This window comes from Nelumbo lutea, chromosome 4, assembly GCF_056320005.1.
Source record: "Nelumbo lutea isolate HS-2025 chromosome 4, American lotus-T2T, whole genome shotgun sequence".
Classification (NCBI taxonomy): Eukaryota; Viridiplantae; Streptophyta; class Magnoliopsida; order Proteales; family Nelumbonaceae; genus Nelumbo; species Nelumbo lutea.
Window position 1 is genome coordinate 11,470,299 of NC_142687.1, and position 18,668 is coordinate 11,488,966.

The following is an 18,668-nucleotide window of genomic DNA, read 5'->3' on the forward strand; positions in this document are numbered from 1 at the left end:
ATTTAATGCAGGTTACGACTTTCAAGACAGTCGCAGCAGTGGCATCTCTCCTGGTCGTAGTAGCAACATTGAGTGGATTGATTAAAAGACGAAATAGTCTGAGTGGGTGAGAAAGCTCCAGTCATTTTCGTATGGAAATATATATAGATTTTCTTGCAAGAGAGAGAGAGAGAGAGAGAGAGAGAGAGGTCAATGGTTTTCTTCAATCCACCCTAGTGAATCTGAAAGTTTTAAAAATCTTGAAAAATATAGAGGGATTGAAAAGCATATGTACCAATGTATGGTATGAATTGTTGTCTTCGGCCGGGTGTAGATAGAGGGAAGCTTGTTTTTGGTTTTGGTTGATCATATCAAAGGCTTGATTTAGCAATGACGACCCCCATTAGCTGAGTGCTGAGTGCAGCTGAGATCGATTGTAACTCTGCGTTCCTCAGAAAATGAAACGTGGGATCTCAATCCCACGTACACTCTGCTCTGGCTATCAAAGGCTTGATTGTAAACTCTGGCCATCCGTGGTAAGGTCAGTTGATCGACCTCTCAGCTCTCACGTACACCCAGCTGCTCTGTCTCCCAAGTCCCAACCCCACATTTACAGTTAGGATCGATGTGTTGTGGGGCGCGCGAATGCATGACACTTTTTATTTAATCTTGGGTCCAGCCGGTCTTCACCTTTCACCTTTCTACACAATCAAAGTATATATAGGTAGGTGAAATGTAAATTAAACGAGGCAAAGCAATGAGAACCGATCATTGAATTAATTGGCTCCTTCCTTGCCTTGGCTCATCTAATGAGAACCGAGTTTAGTTGGCCTTAGTTCAGTTTTGTAAGCATGGGCTCTACATTGGGAATTCTTTATGACCTTAAGGCTGTGTTTGAATGCGGTAATATAAAAATCGGTCGATCGAAAAATCCTTTGTGTAAAAGTCCATCGTTTTAAAATTTTCTGAATCGTTGGAGATTTTTGAAATGAAAATTGATGTAAATATACACAATAAAATCGATTTTAAATCAAACAAAAAAGTGTAAAAGTCCATTTTTGTACGGGAAACAAATGCATGTAAATACGACCAATGATAGAATTTTATGTCAATTCACATTTACACCCCAATCGAACACAGCCTAATATAAAAAACAATGTAAAAATTAACATTAATTCAAGACTAACGAGCCCAAGCCAAGCTGAGCTAAAAGCCTAAAACTCAGCTCATGAACTCCATCGGTTTGACTTACAGTGTTACCCTCTACATGGACACGATCACATGAACAATAACATTTCTGCGGACTTTGTTTCTATGCACATAACTTCGTATATATATAAAACAAAGCGAAAGAGCCATTTCATCACGTATACCGGGTGGTGGAAGTCTGGAAGATGCATGATCCCGATCATTAAAGAAATTAAGGAAGAAGATTTCTGAATCCATTACAATGGAATGAGGCCAAAATAAAAGGAAATACACAGAATTATTAATTAGGCTCAGTTTGGAAGGAGTACAAATATAAATATGTAGAATGCAAACCTTTATATTTTATATGTATTTGTATTGTACACTCCTCCCAAACTGACCCTTATTATCTTATATATATAATCGGGTGGGTTAGGGCCTAGGGGATCTACTCAGAAAACCATAGTCCACAGATGTTTAAATTTAATGGCCATTGGATATGGAATCATGTGAATCATTATTGTAGCCCAAATCAGTCCTATTCCCACTTTGTTTTGTCCAATTGTACAAAACCTTCCAAAATAAGAACATTATAATTGAAAATGGGCTTGCCACTTGCTATTAATGTAAAACATTAATGATTTTTATCATCATTTTTATTACTATTTATAAACTGTCATTTTTTAAGACATTATATGTTAAACCTGTAAAATTATATGGGTCATTAAATTCAACTTGAACCTTTTATTGCTTTAATTTAACCACTAGTGAATGACCTCGTACTAAGTATGGGGAAGGTAATGTCATACATACATACATACATACATATATGTACACACACACACACACACACACACACATATATATATATATATTTGTGTGTGTATGTATGTATGTATGTATGTATGTATGTATACATATATATATTTAATAGTATTGAATTTATAATTAAATTATATGAATATCATAATAAATAATGTTAATCAATATAATTTTGATACATTTTGTCAATAAATATTACTGTTAATTATTGTTATTGACAATTACTGTGAATTATTAGAACATTTTTGAAACACTAGAAATAAAAATTACAAACACGTGTCCTTATATACTGTTAATAGATACCAATAATAAATACTATTTAATCATTTAAAGAATGTATTACACGTGGGATGCATGGATTGTTGGATTTGAATTTTGCTATTTAATCATTTTTTAATTAATCATATTTAATTATTTAATCATTTCCCTTTTACCAAATTTTTAATTTTTAAACATTTTATTAATTGATCAATTATTTTCTTATTGAATTAGTCAATTTTAATTGCTTGATCAATTTTATATTTGAATAAATTAAATTATTCAATATTTTTCTTGTTAATTTAAAAACCGAGCTAACCGATTGAACTAGGGGGTGGGAATTTTCCACATCCCCGACGGGTACCCTGGGGGGGTACCTTGGCGGGGTCGGGGTCAGGGATGGGTCTACCCATGAAATCCTTGATCGGGGACAGAGACGGGGAATGCAATCCCAGCCCCTACCTGTCCCTGATTAATATATATATATATATAATATTATTCATTTTTAAAATATTAATTATTAAAACTTAAAAAATAATAAAAGTGTAAAATACTAAATAAGTCTAAAACCCTCGATAGAGAGAAGTCAAGAACTCTCAAATCTCAGCTCGTTTGTCTCTGGAACAGCTTCGCTGATTCGCCTTCCAGCCCTTCCTTCATCTTTGACTCTTTGTCGCCGATTCGTCGATCGCCGGCGCTGTCACCCATCGTCGCCACAGAAGATTCAAAACCCTAGCTCCGTGCCTTCTCGAGTGATAATAGATAAAGAAGAGTTTCAGTCGCCAGTCCTAATCTTCGCCTGTCATCGCTGACCACCATCGCCATGACGCCGTCACCCGTCGGATTCTCTCTTGTTGCTAGTCTTAACTCTCCCAACGGTCCTCTCTCTCTTTCTCTCTCTCAGTCTCAATCTTTCATTCTCTCTATCTCAACCTCTTAGTCCGTTGGGAATTCGGGTTTCTGACGGGAAATTCATCCCCATCACAATCAGAAATGGAAGGGGGATTCCTTTCCCGTCGGAGATCGGGGACGGGGACAGAGGATGATTTGGGTGTCGGGTCAGGGATAGGGAATGTAATCCCCACCCCGAACCAACCCCGTTGCCATTCCTAGATTGAACGTTAAATAACAGCTAAAACATTAATAAAAAACACAACATAATAATACACTAACCGATTGAAAGATTACTAAACCGAACACCTTCAAGTTGCAGACTTCTCTGCTGTTGCAGTTTCAGAAACCGGAGACCTTAAGTTACAGACTTCTCTCTTGTTGCATTTCAAAAACCGGAGACCTTAAAGTTACAGAATTCTAATGGGCAACGGTTCTTAGCTAGTTGGATCCCTCACTGACCACTTGGCTAAAACAAGTCTTCCTTTATTTATTGTAAATCTTTTAATTGAAACATAACGAGTTTTTTTTTTTTTTGGATAACTATATAACGAGGTTGATTTTGCTCACAAGGTGGGGTCCATGAAAATGACATGTCCAACTTTATCTAATTATGTGGGTCGGGTTAAGTGGTAGGCCCGCACTGACCCGACCACCCGTTGTCTTGGCCCCCGCCTAAAAAAAATTATAGAGCAAATATATTTTATCTGATTTAATTAAAAATTGCTAGCTTCCTATAATGGCTGCTTTGACCAATCAACCTGTCCCTTGGTTGGCCTCTCCATGCTTGTATCGGTGTTTTTGAACCGTCTTTCACCCAGACGATCTGATTATTCGGCCTAGGAATCTTTTAGGCAATCAGTTCTATTTTATCCTTAATTTAGTATTTCGTAAAAAATCGTTGATTTGGTCAATTATGTATTGACTTGGATGGTTGAACTATTGATGCATTCAATCCAAATAATTGTTTTTGGTCATTTTTTATTTTATTTTATTTTTTGAGTTGGAATAGGCCATTCGTTCAAACTGGATGGTCAAACCACTGACTCAGAAACCAATGGCCAAAACAGTTCTCGTTCACGTTCTATTTACGAAACTTGGATTGTGTTCTACATTGAAATCATATTACGACATCCAAATAAAGCATTTCCATCTTCTTTCAATAAGGTTTGGAGTTGATTTTGTATTCATGTGTCCTCAAAGCGAGATCACATCTGTGCCCCAGAGAGAGTGCCTCACAAATGCCCCACATGTGCATCTCAGAATGCATTGGAAGCATCTCCTAGAAGCTCTAAATGGTCTGCTGGCTATTTAGAAGCCCGACAGACTGTGTTTCGATTTTTTTTTCCGTTTGGTTTGTGACAGATCTAGCCGTCAAAAGCCAATACGTCGAAAAGACATGAGAAGCCCAAATCAGGCAATTTTTGAGTAGCTCTAGATGGAACTTTTGCATTTTTTTCTATTTGTCTTTGTACAGAAAGACATGCAGAAAGATACGCCTTAACCAAATGAGCTTCAAGCTGCTCAGATCTTGATGCAAAAGCTATCTTTTTATTCTCAAAACTACCAAAAAAATCTTCCCAAAAAAACTTACCAGACAACCTCGAAAATTCATTGATTCTAACCTTCTCACTGATGCCTTTAGGTTCAATTATCAAATGATCCAAGCTTGAGCCTATTAGAACTCGGCTCGTGAGTCAGTTCGAATATATATATATATAAATCAAATCGAGCTTGAGCTTATTAACTCTTGACTCAAACCAAGCTCGAATTCAAAGTTCTGGCTCAAACCAAGCTCGAACTCGAACTCGAGACTTATAGAATAGTTTCAAAACTGATAAAATTCTGTTCGGCTCAACTCGAATCCACCCCTACCTTTAGGGGACGTCTACCAAAAAAATATGAAAGCATACAGGGTTCCTTCCATTCATCAAATAGACGAAGACCACACATTCTCGATAATCCTGCAGACACCATAATGCCATATATGGGTATTAACTTAGCAACTAGGACCACACCCATAGGATCTGTATCCAAGTCTTAGGAGGATAGATATCCAACGGCGTGGCATGAGTTCAAATGTCAACGTGGTCCACTGATTTACTCTTATGTCTTAACTCGTTGGCAATACACACATAAATACATATCACCAAAATAGTTTTCAAAACTGGCTACACTGATTAATACTGTTGAAGATTCACCAAAAATTGGAAACTGCTATCTCTGTATGATCACAGCATGTACCTCGAGTCAATGTGGGCCCCTCCAACCCCACACATCATTTGTGCTGTACCACTTCACAATATTTCATAAATATAACAATGGTGCATCCAATGGTCCTTCTCTTCGCCGAGTTGAAGCAAGCAAGATAAAAAAAGGGCCCGTTTGGTTTATAATAGGAATTGGAATCAAAATAATGAAGTTTATAATAGGAGAGGAAATAGACATTCTTTCAAATGGAGGAATAACCATTCCAATTCCAATTCCCAACCCTTATTCCTACGAATCAAAAGGATCTTTAGAATAATATATAAGAAGCAAATGAAGTTAAATGCAAACGAAGAAAGAAAGAAGCAGATATTCAGGTGTCATAATAATTTAAACATAAAAGGAGCACCAGATTACAAACATAAATTTGATTAATTAAACTGTAAGATCTCACATCGGTAAAATATAAATTGAAAGTAAGAATATTGAAATAGGAAGAGTTAATAAGGAAATAGAAAAAATAATGAAGCTTTGAGTTTCAGTTTGAACTTTGAATTACCAAACCAAGTTTTATATGGAATGTACAGACTGCCCACCTTAATTAATAGCTACTTATCTATTAATATTGATATGCCAAAAGAATAATTTAAGATGAGAAACTACACTAGTTCAATTCCTCCATTGCATTTGTGGGGCAGAAAGGAAAAGATAGTATAAATATTCATTTTTCTAGAATTAAATGGAACAGAGGACTAGAGTGAAATAGATGGTGGACCAATTTAATAGCTCTATCACAAAATCTCTCTGCTCCACCATTATTCTTTGCTATACTCTGTTCGAAGACTTCTGAGCTCACGATTGCATTTGCAAAAGTATGGTAGTGCAAATGGTTTTTGAGTATAAATTTTGATTTATTTGTTTTAAATTTTAGCTTATTTTGTTTGACTGTACTATAAATGAAGTAAATTAAGATATAAATTAGAATAAAGTAAAACTCAAAACAAAATTAAATGAGAATTTGCATTATTTTCATTTACACTCCCATGCATTTGCACTGGTATAAATAAAATTGCATATGCAGTCAAAGGTTCAGTTTGAAAAGAATATAAATACAAATATGTATAGTACAAATACATACAAAATAATATAAAGGGTAAATCTCTTAAACTACCCCTACTGTTCACGAAATTGACAAATTGTACTCTTATTGTTTACATATTGTCTTAAGCAAGGTTCAAAATATCAATACGCCCGATATGCCGATAAGGGCATCGGCATATCGGGCGAATCGATATACATTTTTATTGTTTTTTTTTTTATTTTTTTTCGTAACCGGTTCAGGGGGCGGTTTAGGTCTCCTCTACCCCCTGAACCGGTCAGACCTCCGATACACCCACTGTAGGGGCATATTGGAGGGGTCCTGAAATGATACGTATCGGCTGATACATGTTGATACTTTGAACCTTGGTCTTAAACTACCCTTAAGTTCTCTTACAATTGTCTAAAACCTCCCTTGCTATTAATTTTCCGTCACACTCCGTTCATATATAACATCATGTGAATGGTAATTATTTTAAAATTCCTAAAATATCTTTATTGTTCACCGCCGTTGTTGGAAGTTGCAGCGGTGGCGATGATTTTGATATCATTGTCGTATGCAACGACAGCCACCACAACTTTCGAACGACATAAATTTAGTGAGGAGGTGAAAAAGGTCGAAGGAGCTAGTCCTAGTATCGGCCACTAGTTTCTTAGGTGATTTGATCCGCTTCTACGCTATGTCTCCAAATCGGTATCTTCTAATCAAAGAAAACAATTTAATCAGCCCCTAAGGGGGAGCTTGTACGTGAAGATGCCACTGCAAAATGAGCGAAAGGACAAGGGGGCTTGAAAATGCCATTGCAGAGAATGAGTGAAAGGGCGAAAGGGGGAGGGGGGAGACCGGATCTGCTCCTCACACGCACATCCTATCATTTATTGAGAACATCTTCCCTTCTTATTAGTTATTATTCAGGAGATGTTCCCAATGCATGGTGGAGGGAAGTCGATTTGATCATCACAAAGCATTCGTCACATCAATCTCATAGTACGTTGCAACCCTGCATTGTGAACATCTCCCCATGAATGAAGACACACAAGTATAACAGATGTTCCTACATGTATGGCTGCAGCAAGTGCTGTGAAGTTTAGGAGCAAATCCAGATTCGGCAGGAGGCTTATCACACAATCCATTGTTGGATCGCTAATGGGAGCCTAGATCTGCTCCTCAAAGTGCTCACACCAATCTCAAAATGCGTCCCAGCTGCAACATTGGGAACATCTCTCATACTTTGTTGTTATTCATGGGGAGATATTCCCAATACACAGTGAGATGGGGCTGTGAGGTCAATGTGAGGTGCACTTTGTGAGGAGCAAATCCTGATGCTGCCAATGAGAATGTACATTCAAGCGTGTAATTACAAAGTGCAGCATGGATTCAATGTGTAGTGTGTATTTACATGCTCAGATCTAGAAACCACTTATAGTAATGAAATCGGATTTGGTCCTCACAAGACCGTGCTCACACTCCCTTGTGGCCTTGCACTGGAAATTTCTTCCCATGAAAACAAAAGCATACAAGCATGAAAATATTCTCAATGACGGCTGTAAAAAACTGTGCAAACAGTGTGAGAACTGAAGCCGATCTCAATAGTAATGGGTTGGTAATCCAGCAAATCCCAGCGCCAATGCCACCTACACTTCCACAAGTTATAATAGCATATTTTCCTTGCTATACAACTTGTCTATCAAAATGCTATAACTTCTTTTTAGCAGTTTTATTTTAAGCAACTACTAGTGGGACCCGTGCGATGCATGGGATTTGTTAAATTAAAGATAAGCGATAAACGATTGAAACATGTAAAAGTATACAATTGTTTTATATAATAATTAATAATAATTTATATTTTATATAGTACTTTTAATATTTTTTTTACAATACAAAAATAACAACAATTAATTTTAGATAGGTTTTTATCAAACTTAGGGATGGCAATTTTCCCATTTCCCTGCCCGTTGGTGGGGACGGTGTGGGGACGGGGAGAGCACTCCTTGCCCCGTGTGGACCCTGATCCTTGCCCCATGGGATCCCACTAATATATATATATATATATATATATATATATATATATATATATATATATATATATATATACACGCATATGTTATATATGTATATATGTACACATACATCTATATGTTAATATTGGGTTAATATATTTGAATCTTTTCTAATAGGATTGTAAATTTTAATTATTTTATTTTTATTTTTTAAATAAAATAACAAACAAAAACATAATGGTTGACATTATAAAGAATTGCAGGGAGTGGGGATCCCGCGGGGATAGGGACGAGGACGTGGATGGCGATTTTCATGGGGATAGGGATGGGGAGAGGCTCCTCGCCCCCACCTTGCCCCGTTCCCATTTTGAACCAAACTAATAAAATTGTTAACTGACCAACCCGATTTCTAGTATTTCCAATCGGCTTTGGTTCAACAATTTCCCAACCCAACTGGTTTGGATCAATTTTTCTTTGGCTATTTGTAAACTGACTAAAATCGAACGACCCAACTATATATATATATATATATATATATATATATATATATATATATATATATATATATATATATATATTATTTTAAAATATATTTTTAGTACAAAAAATAGGAAAATTCTAATATTTCTTAGGCTAAAATAGTTTATATCATAAATTTAATTTTTTAATTTATTTTTTTAATAATGCTATTGTAATTTTTTTAATTTAAGCTTAATTTGTTTAAATCTTTTGAACCGATCGACCAAACTAATATAACCTAAGTTACCAATCCCCCAACCTAGCCAGGATGATTTGGTGACCAAGTAACCTACAACTGAACCAAACCAACCCGTGAACAATAGTTTAATCTCCAATAGTTATTAAAATTTTATAGCGAAAATACACAATAAATTAAATTTAAAAAAGCTAAATAATAGTAGTTTAAACTCCAATAATTATTGAAAATTTTCTATTAAATAACAAAACAAAAACAGATTTATACATAATTACTGAAAATATATTTATCACAAAAAACAATAAATATTAATTTTAGTATAGACAAATATATAATAAATAAAGATTAAGTTTTTTAAATTATTATTAATAAACAATAATTTTTTGGAAAGTTATTTTCTAGAATTATTAATTGGTATAATTGAAATTAGTTATTTACAATATTATTTATTTATTAAAATAATATCATTATTTAAATTATTAAAATGTTTATTACTTGTTGAATTTAATAATCCATAAAATTATAGTATTATTAATACATAATTTTGGTATTTTAACTATTTAAAATCTAGTTATGTTTTATATTTTGTTATTTAAAATATTTAGTTATTTAACTAAATATTTAAAATCTTAATCTATTTATTATAATTGAAAGTTATTTAATAACTATTTAAAATATTTTATTAATTGACTTAAAATATTAATTTTAATATTTTGTTATTTAAGATATTTAGTTATTGAAATGTTTAAATAATATTTCATTTTTAGTGTCAGATTTATATTATTTGAATAACATTTAGATTGAATAATCCAAAAAATCATAATTTATACATAATTTCGTGATGAATTTTGCAAAAATATATAATTATTAATAATATGAATATTATTAAATTCATTATAATTATTTTGTCTTTTTAATAAATATTTTAAAATTATTATATAATTTTGTTAGAATATTTAAATAATTATTAAATTTTTTAATTTAAACTTTGTTTAGATAGATGTAGATAAAAAGTGAGGGAGAAGATAAATAAGAATTAGAGATAATTTAGGAGAAAAACTCTACTAAATTAGAGATAACTCGGGAAAAACTTGGGGATAGTGGAGGAGGTTGTTTAGAAGAAATTTTAGGAAGATTCTTTTGAGAAAAATAGAGTTTCTAATTGATAGTTTCGAAAATGACGAATTAAAAAAATAAAAAAATTCAAAAGAGGAGAAAATTTAGCCTTCCTTGTTTATAATTTTTGAATTTTTTATTTTTTTAATTCATGTCATTTTCGAAACTATAAACATGGACTATTGGTTTCACCGTGGCAATGACCTGGATTAAGTACACAATAGGAATGAATAGGCGCTTCCTTGATAAATGCATCTATACATATATTACAACATAATTTATCAAACATCCCTGTTGTCAATATGAAATCCTGCTTGCAAAATGTACTACGATTCATCAGGCTTGGGTTCAAGGGTTACAGGTATTTTCTCTTTGTGGTCACCACGCAGTACTTCGACAATCACCTGAAATTCAAGAAACAAAAGCTAGGTAAATAAACCTCAATAAGGATCAGAATTTACTCAACAAGTACATGGTTCCTTCGGCTGCATTTAGTTGTAGTGCAAATAAATTTGTACTGATGCAAAACTATGGTAGTTTAAATGATTTAAGTGTAAATTCTGATTTATTTTTGTTTCATATCTTACCTTACTTTGTTTGATTGCAGAATAAATGAAGTATAAATAATACCTGAAAGAGAATAAGGCAAAACCTAAAATAAAATTAAACCAAAATTTGCATTCTGGTTAGATTAGCATCCTGGTTATCAGTCCTTCCTGAGTTTTGAAATCAGAATGTATTGCTGATGCTTAAGTCGGTCAGTGTATGGGATCTCTGATCTCTTTATGAGGGGGAGCTGATCAATAAAATTTACTTTACCTGTTTAAAAAAAAAAATTGCATTCTTTTCATTTGCATTCCCATGCATTTGTGCTAGTGTAAATGAGATTGCACTGCAACCAAACACAGCCTTCAGGACAAATTTTGATGCATAACATTTCCAAAGGTTTCTGAGAGCAAATTTTTTATGTTGTTTATTTTCTTCCCTCTCCAACAGTTTGGGTTATCAGTTACAACATTTTTCCCTCTTTCATTGCACAATTAGTTGAGAATTGTTTCAATTGCCCCAAGGTGTTGCATGTTTTATGCTGCTTCTGTGCCCAAATTTGTAACAGCAGGCCAAAATAGAAGAGATAAAGGTCAAGGACAAGAACTTAGCATCTTACCTGATCTCCCACTTTACATTGGTCAAGGATTCTGTACAAGTCGGTCCCATTAGTTACCTTTTTCCCATTCACAGATGTAATGATATCCCCCAAAATAAGTCTGCCGTAGGTATCTCTTTTAGTTGGTTGAAGACCCTGCAGGAGAGAGAAATCCATTGTGTTAAAATGCAATCCATTCATTGTAGGTTATAGGGCCAGAAGAAAACATTCATCCAATTCAAAAAGGGACAAATATTTCAAATGTATAACGCACAAAAAAAATCGGAAATAGTTATATCACAAGGGAAAATGGCATACCGCTTTGCCAGCTGGACCATTTGGGGGTGCATCCAAAACAAGAACCCCACTAACCCCAAGCTGCTCGACAGATTGATCAGGTGCAAACTTGATTCCTAAAATGGGTCTAGTAACTTTCCCATACTTCACCAACTGGTCAACAATTCCACTGACCTGTAAGGGTGGAAGCAGACAAATGATTCAATTGCAAATTAGGGAAAGGGGGAATTTCCAATCATCCAACATTAAGATCAAAAGAACTAGTGGTAGGTAACTTTCTCTTTTATACTAGCAAGCTGCCTAGGCCTACACATGGGGTACCACTTTGATATCATCAAAGACTTGGCCTGGTTAGAATCAATCTTGGCACATCATTTTAGTAGCCTGGATCTATGATCGGGGTCATGGCACACCATACGAGGGGTCCACAACAATAGCTCGATCATCTTGATGGAGCACTAAGTGGTCATATCAATATGTAGACCATTTGGATGACCAAGATCACTGGTCTGATCAATGGTTTGAAATTTAAGAATCCAATATAATCCAAAGTAGAGAAAGTAACCCAACAAATATCCAAGCATTAAATGACAATAGAGATTGTAGGTTGTCAAAAGAACGTAGTTTTTTATAATGAAAATTAGAAGAAATTTGAGACAACCCGATGGGTTCACTGCAAACGGCAGAAGTAGCCTTGTCAAAAGAATAAGATAATTGAGGAAGATCCAAAATGCATCATCCTGGATTCTGTGTGAGGCATGCATTTTGCTGTAATATGCCGTACAAAGGGAAACAAAACAAAAATGGAATAAGGTCATCCAGAGAGAGGCTGTGTCTTTTACATAAGGGTATAGATACTATATGTCTATAACATTACAGTTACCTTTTTTCAGAAAAAACAAATAAAATAAATGTCAAAATAAAGAATCAGTTGTTATTAAGGAAATTGCCAGCCTAACAAGAGATTGGTGCTTGCTTCAAGTGAACAAGAAGATTAGCTAATGGATTAGCATACCTTAGAAAAACAAGGGACTGTAAGGGGAATATGTTTTGGGCAGTGTTGTAATTCAGTGTCTGTGGTTCAACTCTCTACACTAGGGGTTGACAGTTGTTTTTTGAAATCTCGTTAATGAAGTTACCGTTTCCAAGCAAAAAAAAAAAGAGGTAGAGTAGAAAAAACAGAACAAAGAATAACTCACAGTATCAACTGGAATTGAAAATCCAACACCAGAGGATGCACCCGATGGAGAATATATAGCAGTATTTATCCCAATCAAGCTTCCGGAACTATCAAGAAGTGGCCCACCACTGTTACCAGGGTTTATGGCTGCATCAGTCTGTATAACGTCTTGAATTGGTCGCCCTGTTGCAGCTGAGCTGATTTCTCTGCGAAGTCCACTACAAACAACACAAAAAGAACATGTTAGTGATGGACCACAATGAAACTGATACCTGCATAAAACTCAAGAAACAACATGAATAAAAAAATGAAAGATACAATAAAGGAAGAAATATATATTTTCCATGATAAAGTTTCCCTAAAGATATGCAAGAAAAATACTCCAGAGATCTCTACCTGATAACACCAGTTGTAAGTGTATGATCAAGTCCAAACTGTGACATAAACATGGAAGCAAGGGAAAAAAAAAAACACCAGTTAGTTGAATTTATACCAGTTAAAAGAAAAAAATATGAAGTTTCTTGCATCCAGATTATGTGAATAGCATGACCCAAAAGGAACGGAGAAAAGAAAAGGGAAAGAAATGGGAAAATACCATTGCTATATTGGCTATCTGGTAATGACCTTACCCTGTTATAGAGTAGTCACAGATTTAAAACCCCAAGGTGGATGACTTGTAGTTGGCATTTTCATTGAATGTTCAGATTTTTTTTTTTTGAGAAAAGGTAAAGTATATTGTATTAGATGTGTAAAAGGATAGCTGTACATGGAGTGAGCCTTCCCTAACTTTAAGAAACATAATTACTCTGTAGAAATTATAGCAAACTTTAATGTCATATAGTATTTTTTATTTGATGCTTTTGATGGAAAAGAGACAGCGCCTCTGCACTAAAGTTTATATACTAGACATATCACTTATCATATATATATATATATATATATATATATATATATATATACCAGACAATCTAATATTCTGATGGAAACTATTTATTAGTCCTGCCAAAAATGTAGCATCTACAAAGAAAGGTTCTCTAAACATCTTTCCAGGTCCTTATATTAATTATCCATTAATTATTACTTTTTTTTTTATTTTTTTGCTTCATGGGGCTACACAATGGGGGTAGCTCATCCCCCTCCCTTGACCCTGGTGGCAGTGGGATTTGATTCCAGGTCTTGCATTGCAACATTAGTAACCAAAGCTACAATGATGTGCTTCTTTATTGGAATCTGTTGACTATCTAAAGTTCCTCATGAGTACGCATGCAGTATATTGGTGCATCCAACAGGGATAAACAGTTGAATTTTATGATGTAGAAAGTAAAGGAGAAAGTTATACCACTTGGTAATGGTTTTCTGGAAAGACGAAAAAGAAAGAACTCAGATCTGACACAAGGGGAAATTAAAGAGTTTTATATTTCTGAAATATAAAAGAAAATAAAGAAGAAAGGAGATATTGCACACACCTTTAGTAAGACAAAAAAAAGGAAGGTTTAAATAAAGAAGAGATACTCAGAGAGAGTTCTCCTAACCACAATTAATAAAAGCATAATTATTGTTCATCAAATCAACTCTAAAATTTTAACCACAAAAACTCTATTCATAAACTCAGCATAAGGGCTCAGATAATCCTTCATAGATTCCAATTTCAACTAGGAAACTGACAAAAAAAATCCAAACTACTTCAAAACTAAGAAAAACACATAAAATCCATCCCACTACAACAAAACGAGACAATTCCAGGATAAGCCCAGAGGACTCAATCCCATCAAAAGGGGTATGGGTCATGGATTGAGGTTGTGAGAAATGATTTAAGGATCACAATGTAATAATGGACATGATCTGTGATAGAGTGGAGTGGCAAATCAGGTTTCACGCAGTTGACCCCCTATAGTTAGGATAAAGCTTTGCTCAGTCAAGTTTAACAAAAACTAATGACCATGTGATAGCATATGACAGAAAATAAGTAAAATTACTTACAGGATTTCCAATGGCATATACTTTCTGACCAACAAGTAAATCTGCAGAGACACCAACAGGTATGGGTCTCAGTTTCTCTTCTGGTGCATCAATGCGCAAGACAGCAACATCCTTGTCTTGGTCAAATCCAACAACTTTTGCCTCATAAGTTGACTGGTCAGCAAGGGTGACCCTGCATATAACTAGTATCAATTTGATAGAGAACTGTATAGCCTATAAATGTACAAAAGTGAAATGTAATTTTTGGATTCTCCGATAACTATTAGAATGCACTATCAAACAGAAATAGTAGCTCAAAAATCTTTAAGAAAAACACAGCACTTAATTTATCACAATATAAACACTGACAAAGTAAACCATGTCAAAAGGCTTAGTATTGATGCAAGCATGGGAAAAGGGAAAGACACCATAGAAGAATAAATCAGATTTCCATAGATTGGCATACCGGTGGCAACTGTGTAATTTTAAGGTGATCAGGATTTTAGTCAATTTGCTTTTGAAAGCTTCTCTATTAATTTGTTAGTGTCTTGGGAAAGTGGTTTATCATCTTAATACAGTAGTTTAAAGAGTCTTATTAGAAAGCTTTTAGAATTTTGAAAAGCTGAAGATGCAATTACATTGTTTTTCTTTTGGATTACTTTTAAGGGTCAAAACTTGCACATAACTTCCAAATATTGCATTCAAAGGATCAAAACCTACAGTAGAACCATCCCGCATATGAGATTACTACTAAAATCAACTCATGCAGATTAATACCTATGTATTTCATTGTATCCAAGTAAATGGTGAAAAAGGAAGTCTATTAAAGTTTGAGAAATGCTCCAAAATTTAAAGCAAAAATTCATCAAATCATATTGGTTTTTGACATGGCAATTTCTTATGTCAGTTTGACTCATTGGACAGTCCTGATCCTCTCAACATCAAACATGTGGCAAGTTATGGCAATTTCTTTCTTTTTTTTTTATCAAGATTGCCTCTTTGTAAGGAACTTATTATAGTTTCTTTTTGGTTTTGGGGTTGGATGTATTTTGAGTACACTTGGTTTTTCCTCTAGCACAGGTTCTCTTTATACAGGGGTTCTATTGTATTTGGTTTTTGGATATTAATGAAATAATTTACCTTACAGTTTTTTTTTTGGTTTTGGGGTTGGATGTATTTGAGTATACTGGTTTTTCCTCTAGCACAAGTTCTCTTTATACAGGGTTTCTATTGTATTTGGTTTTTGGATATTAATGAATTAATTTACCTTACCGTTCAAAAAAAATGTGGCAAATTATGGGGCCACAGGATGCATAATCATACTCAAGACACACCTGGCTTATATAAAAGCATAGCACAATATAGGATACAGTTCCAACCCATGGAAATAAAAGTTGCACACTATCTTATAATAACAATAATGATGATCTAGAGATTGAAAAGGTTGCAGTAGTTAGAATAACCAGTTATGCAGTAACTTCAGCAGTTTGGCAATAGAAGGAAATCCCACCACAGCCAGGAATATTTTGAAGACTTGAGTATCATTTTTTGTCAGTAAAAAATATACTGGAATAATGTAAGAACCAAATATGCACTGAAATTTAATAATGACGAACATGCCAACAAATACCATAACATTACACTAGGAACATCAAGAAATATGTAGATTGTGGAATTCTAATACATTATGTCATTTCTATATTCAAAATGAATGCACAAGTATGTTCTTGTAGAATTAGATGTCATACATTTGGAGCTGGGCCATGCAAGCATAGGCAAAAACCTAAGGCATGTATATAGAAAACCATGCCTACTAGCTTACTCAAAACAATTTTAACTGTAGAGGGCTGCTCCTAGAAAATCCTTTGAATCCTTCCCCCTATCTTGCCATATGGCTGCTATGGTATGATGTTTGATAATGCTTTTCAGTTTTCACTCTTGCTTAGTTTCCTATAACTACCAGGTCCCTAGAGTCTCGTTGACTGTGCCTAGGAAACATCATTAGTGCTGAACTATCAAGAAAATGGGTTCAAAGCACTGTACTAAATTTGCAACTGATACATAAAAAATGCAACTTAAAAACAGGTTATTTGCATTCTCCAGCACTTCTTGACAAAATAAACACTCCAAGCCAATGCGAACGCTATTTTTCCGCTAAAACCAACTTAAAACTCGAAATCTTACAAAGAAATTATTGATTACAGATTAAGCGTATCAATCTTTCTGTCACGGAATCTGAAACATAAGTGCTACTACGGACCTCCTAATTTGCTAAATTTCCCAATACCCTACGTTCAATATTTCTCCTTGTATACTTCATATTTCTTAGCAATATTACATTAACATTTTATTTAAGTAATTATCGGACCAGCGATTTGCAATAACCGAACGGTCAGAACCACCCAAACAAACCCACCTCCTCCTTAGCAATTGCTTTCTCATTTCCTCCCACTTGGACTTAGTTTGACCAAAGTCGGCATGAGTAGAAACCACACCTCAAATTGAAGCAGCTTCCTTGAAATTTCAGACTTGGCAGTTTAACACTTAAAACGAATCAAAGCTGGAAAAGTAGTTGAAACAACTTAAACATAGTAACAAGAAGAAATTAGAGACTTACTTTCAAACCTTAAAAAGAAACCAAGAAGAGAGAATGATGAAGTACAAATAGATCAGCACACAACACATTTTGCTCAGTCACCTGGCTAAAAACCAACCTGAGATCAGACGCACCACGAATTACATGATAATTTGTAACAATGTGACCATCTTTATCCCAAACAAAGCCCGACCCAGATCCTTGCGGTACCTCCAACACGTCCAACGTGAAAGCATCCTGCCTAAACATATACAACCCATCAGAGAAAACCCAAAATCGATCGGAAAAAGAAGGTAATAAGAAGAACCAACCTAACTAATAAAAGAAAATAAAGCTAATCCAACTCCACAGGCACTTGGAATTCTTCGTTCAATTTGACATTAGAATCTTCCCAAAACGCAATTACAAAAGGATACCTTGCGGCGAGGTTAGTAATGTAGACGACAGAGGGAGTATTCTCCTGGAAGAGTCGAACAGTAGCGAGCTCATCGGTCTGCAGTTTCCGAGGAGTGGTGACGACAAAGGCGGCAGCTGAATCCACATCGGCGATGAAGAGAGAGAACGAGAGAGCGAGAGAAGTACATAGGACGGCAAGAGAATCTAGGGCAGACGAGAGAGGATTACTAGTGACGAAGAATTTATTGAATAATGAAAGCTTTATGTCATCAGTGGAGAGACCGTGTCTGTGACCATCATTGTAGACACAGAGGACGGGAGAAGAGCAACTAGGGGTTTTATGGAGATAGAGAGACTTAGAGAGAGAAAACTTGTTAGATTTCTTAGTTGGAGATCGAGAGGAAGTTGTAGTAGCAGTAGTTGCAGAGGAATGGAATAGAGCTGAAATGAGTGAATAAGCAGCCATTCCACTGAGACCAGTTCAAGATTTGGGGACAGGGCGCCTACAACTAGAATCCTCTTTTTATCCGGAGATCGTTGGATCATTGACCAGAAACCACCCTCTCTCGGTGGGCCACTCCTTCATTGTTCTGCGTCATCCGGCACCAATACAGAGACCACATTTAGGCTTTGGCCAGTGAAACGGTATTGGCCTTATTTTTGTCGTTTTCTACCTGTGTGAATGATGGTCGTTTGGAGTCTGTATCTGATCCTGACATAGAGATCGTCACGCCGATCTTACAGCATGTCCCAGCCGCACATCGGGAACATCTCCCGTAATTACCGATGTTACAACATGTTCCAGCTGCACATCGCGAAC

The 18,668-nt window shown here is 35.0% G+C and overlaps 1 protein-coding gene across 1 annotated transcript; it reads right to left on the minus strand.

Annotated features, from left to right (window-relative positions):
- Positions 1–10,499: 10,499 nt before the first annotated feature.
- On the minus strand, positions 10,500–18,455 carry DEG1 (DegP protease 1). Its single transcript, XM_088983634.1, has 8 exons — positions 17,869–18,455; positions 17,571–17,693; positions 14,878–15,049; positions 13,294–13,331; positions 12,917–13,115; positions 11,739–11,891; positions 11,442–11,576; positions 10,500–10,680 (listed from the first exon to the last, which is right to left on the minus strand). Exons 1-8 carry the CDS (start codon positions 18,312–18,314, stop codon positions 10,603–10,605), a joined length of 1,344 nt encoding a protein of 447 aa, XP_088839760.1. The 5' UTR covers positions 18,315–18,455; the 3' UTR covers positions 10,500–10,602.
- Between the last annotated feature and the right edge of the window lie 213 nt (positions 18,456–18,668).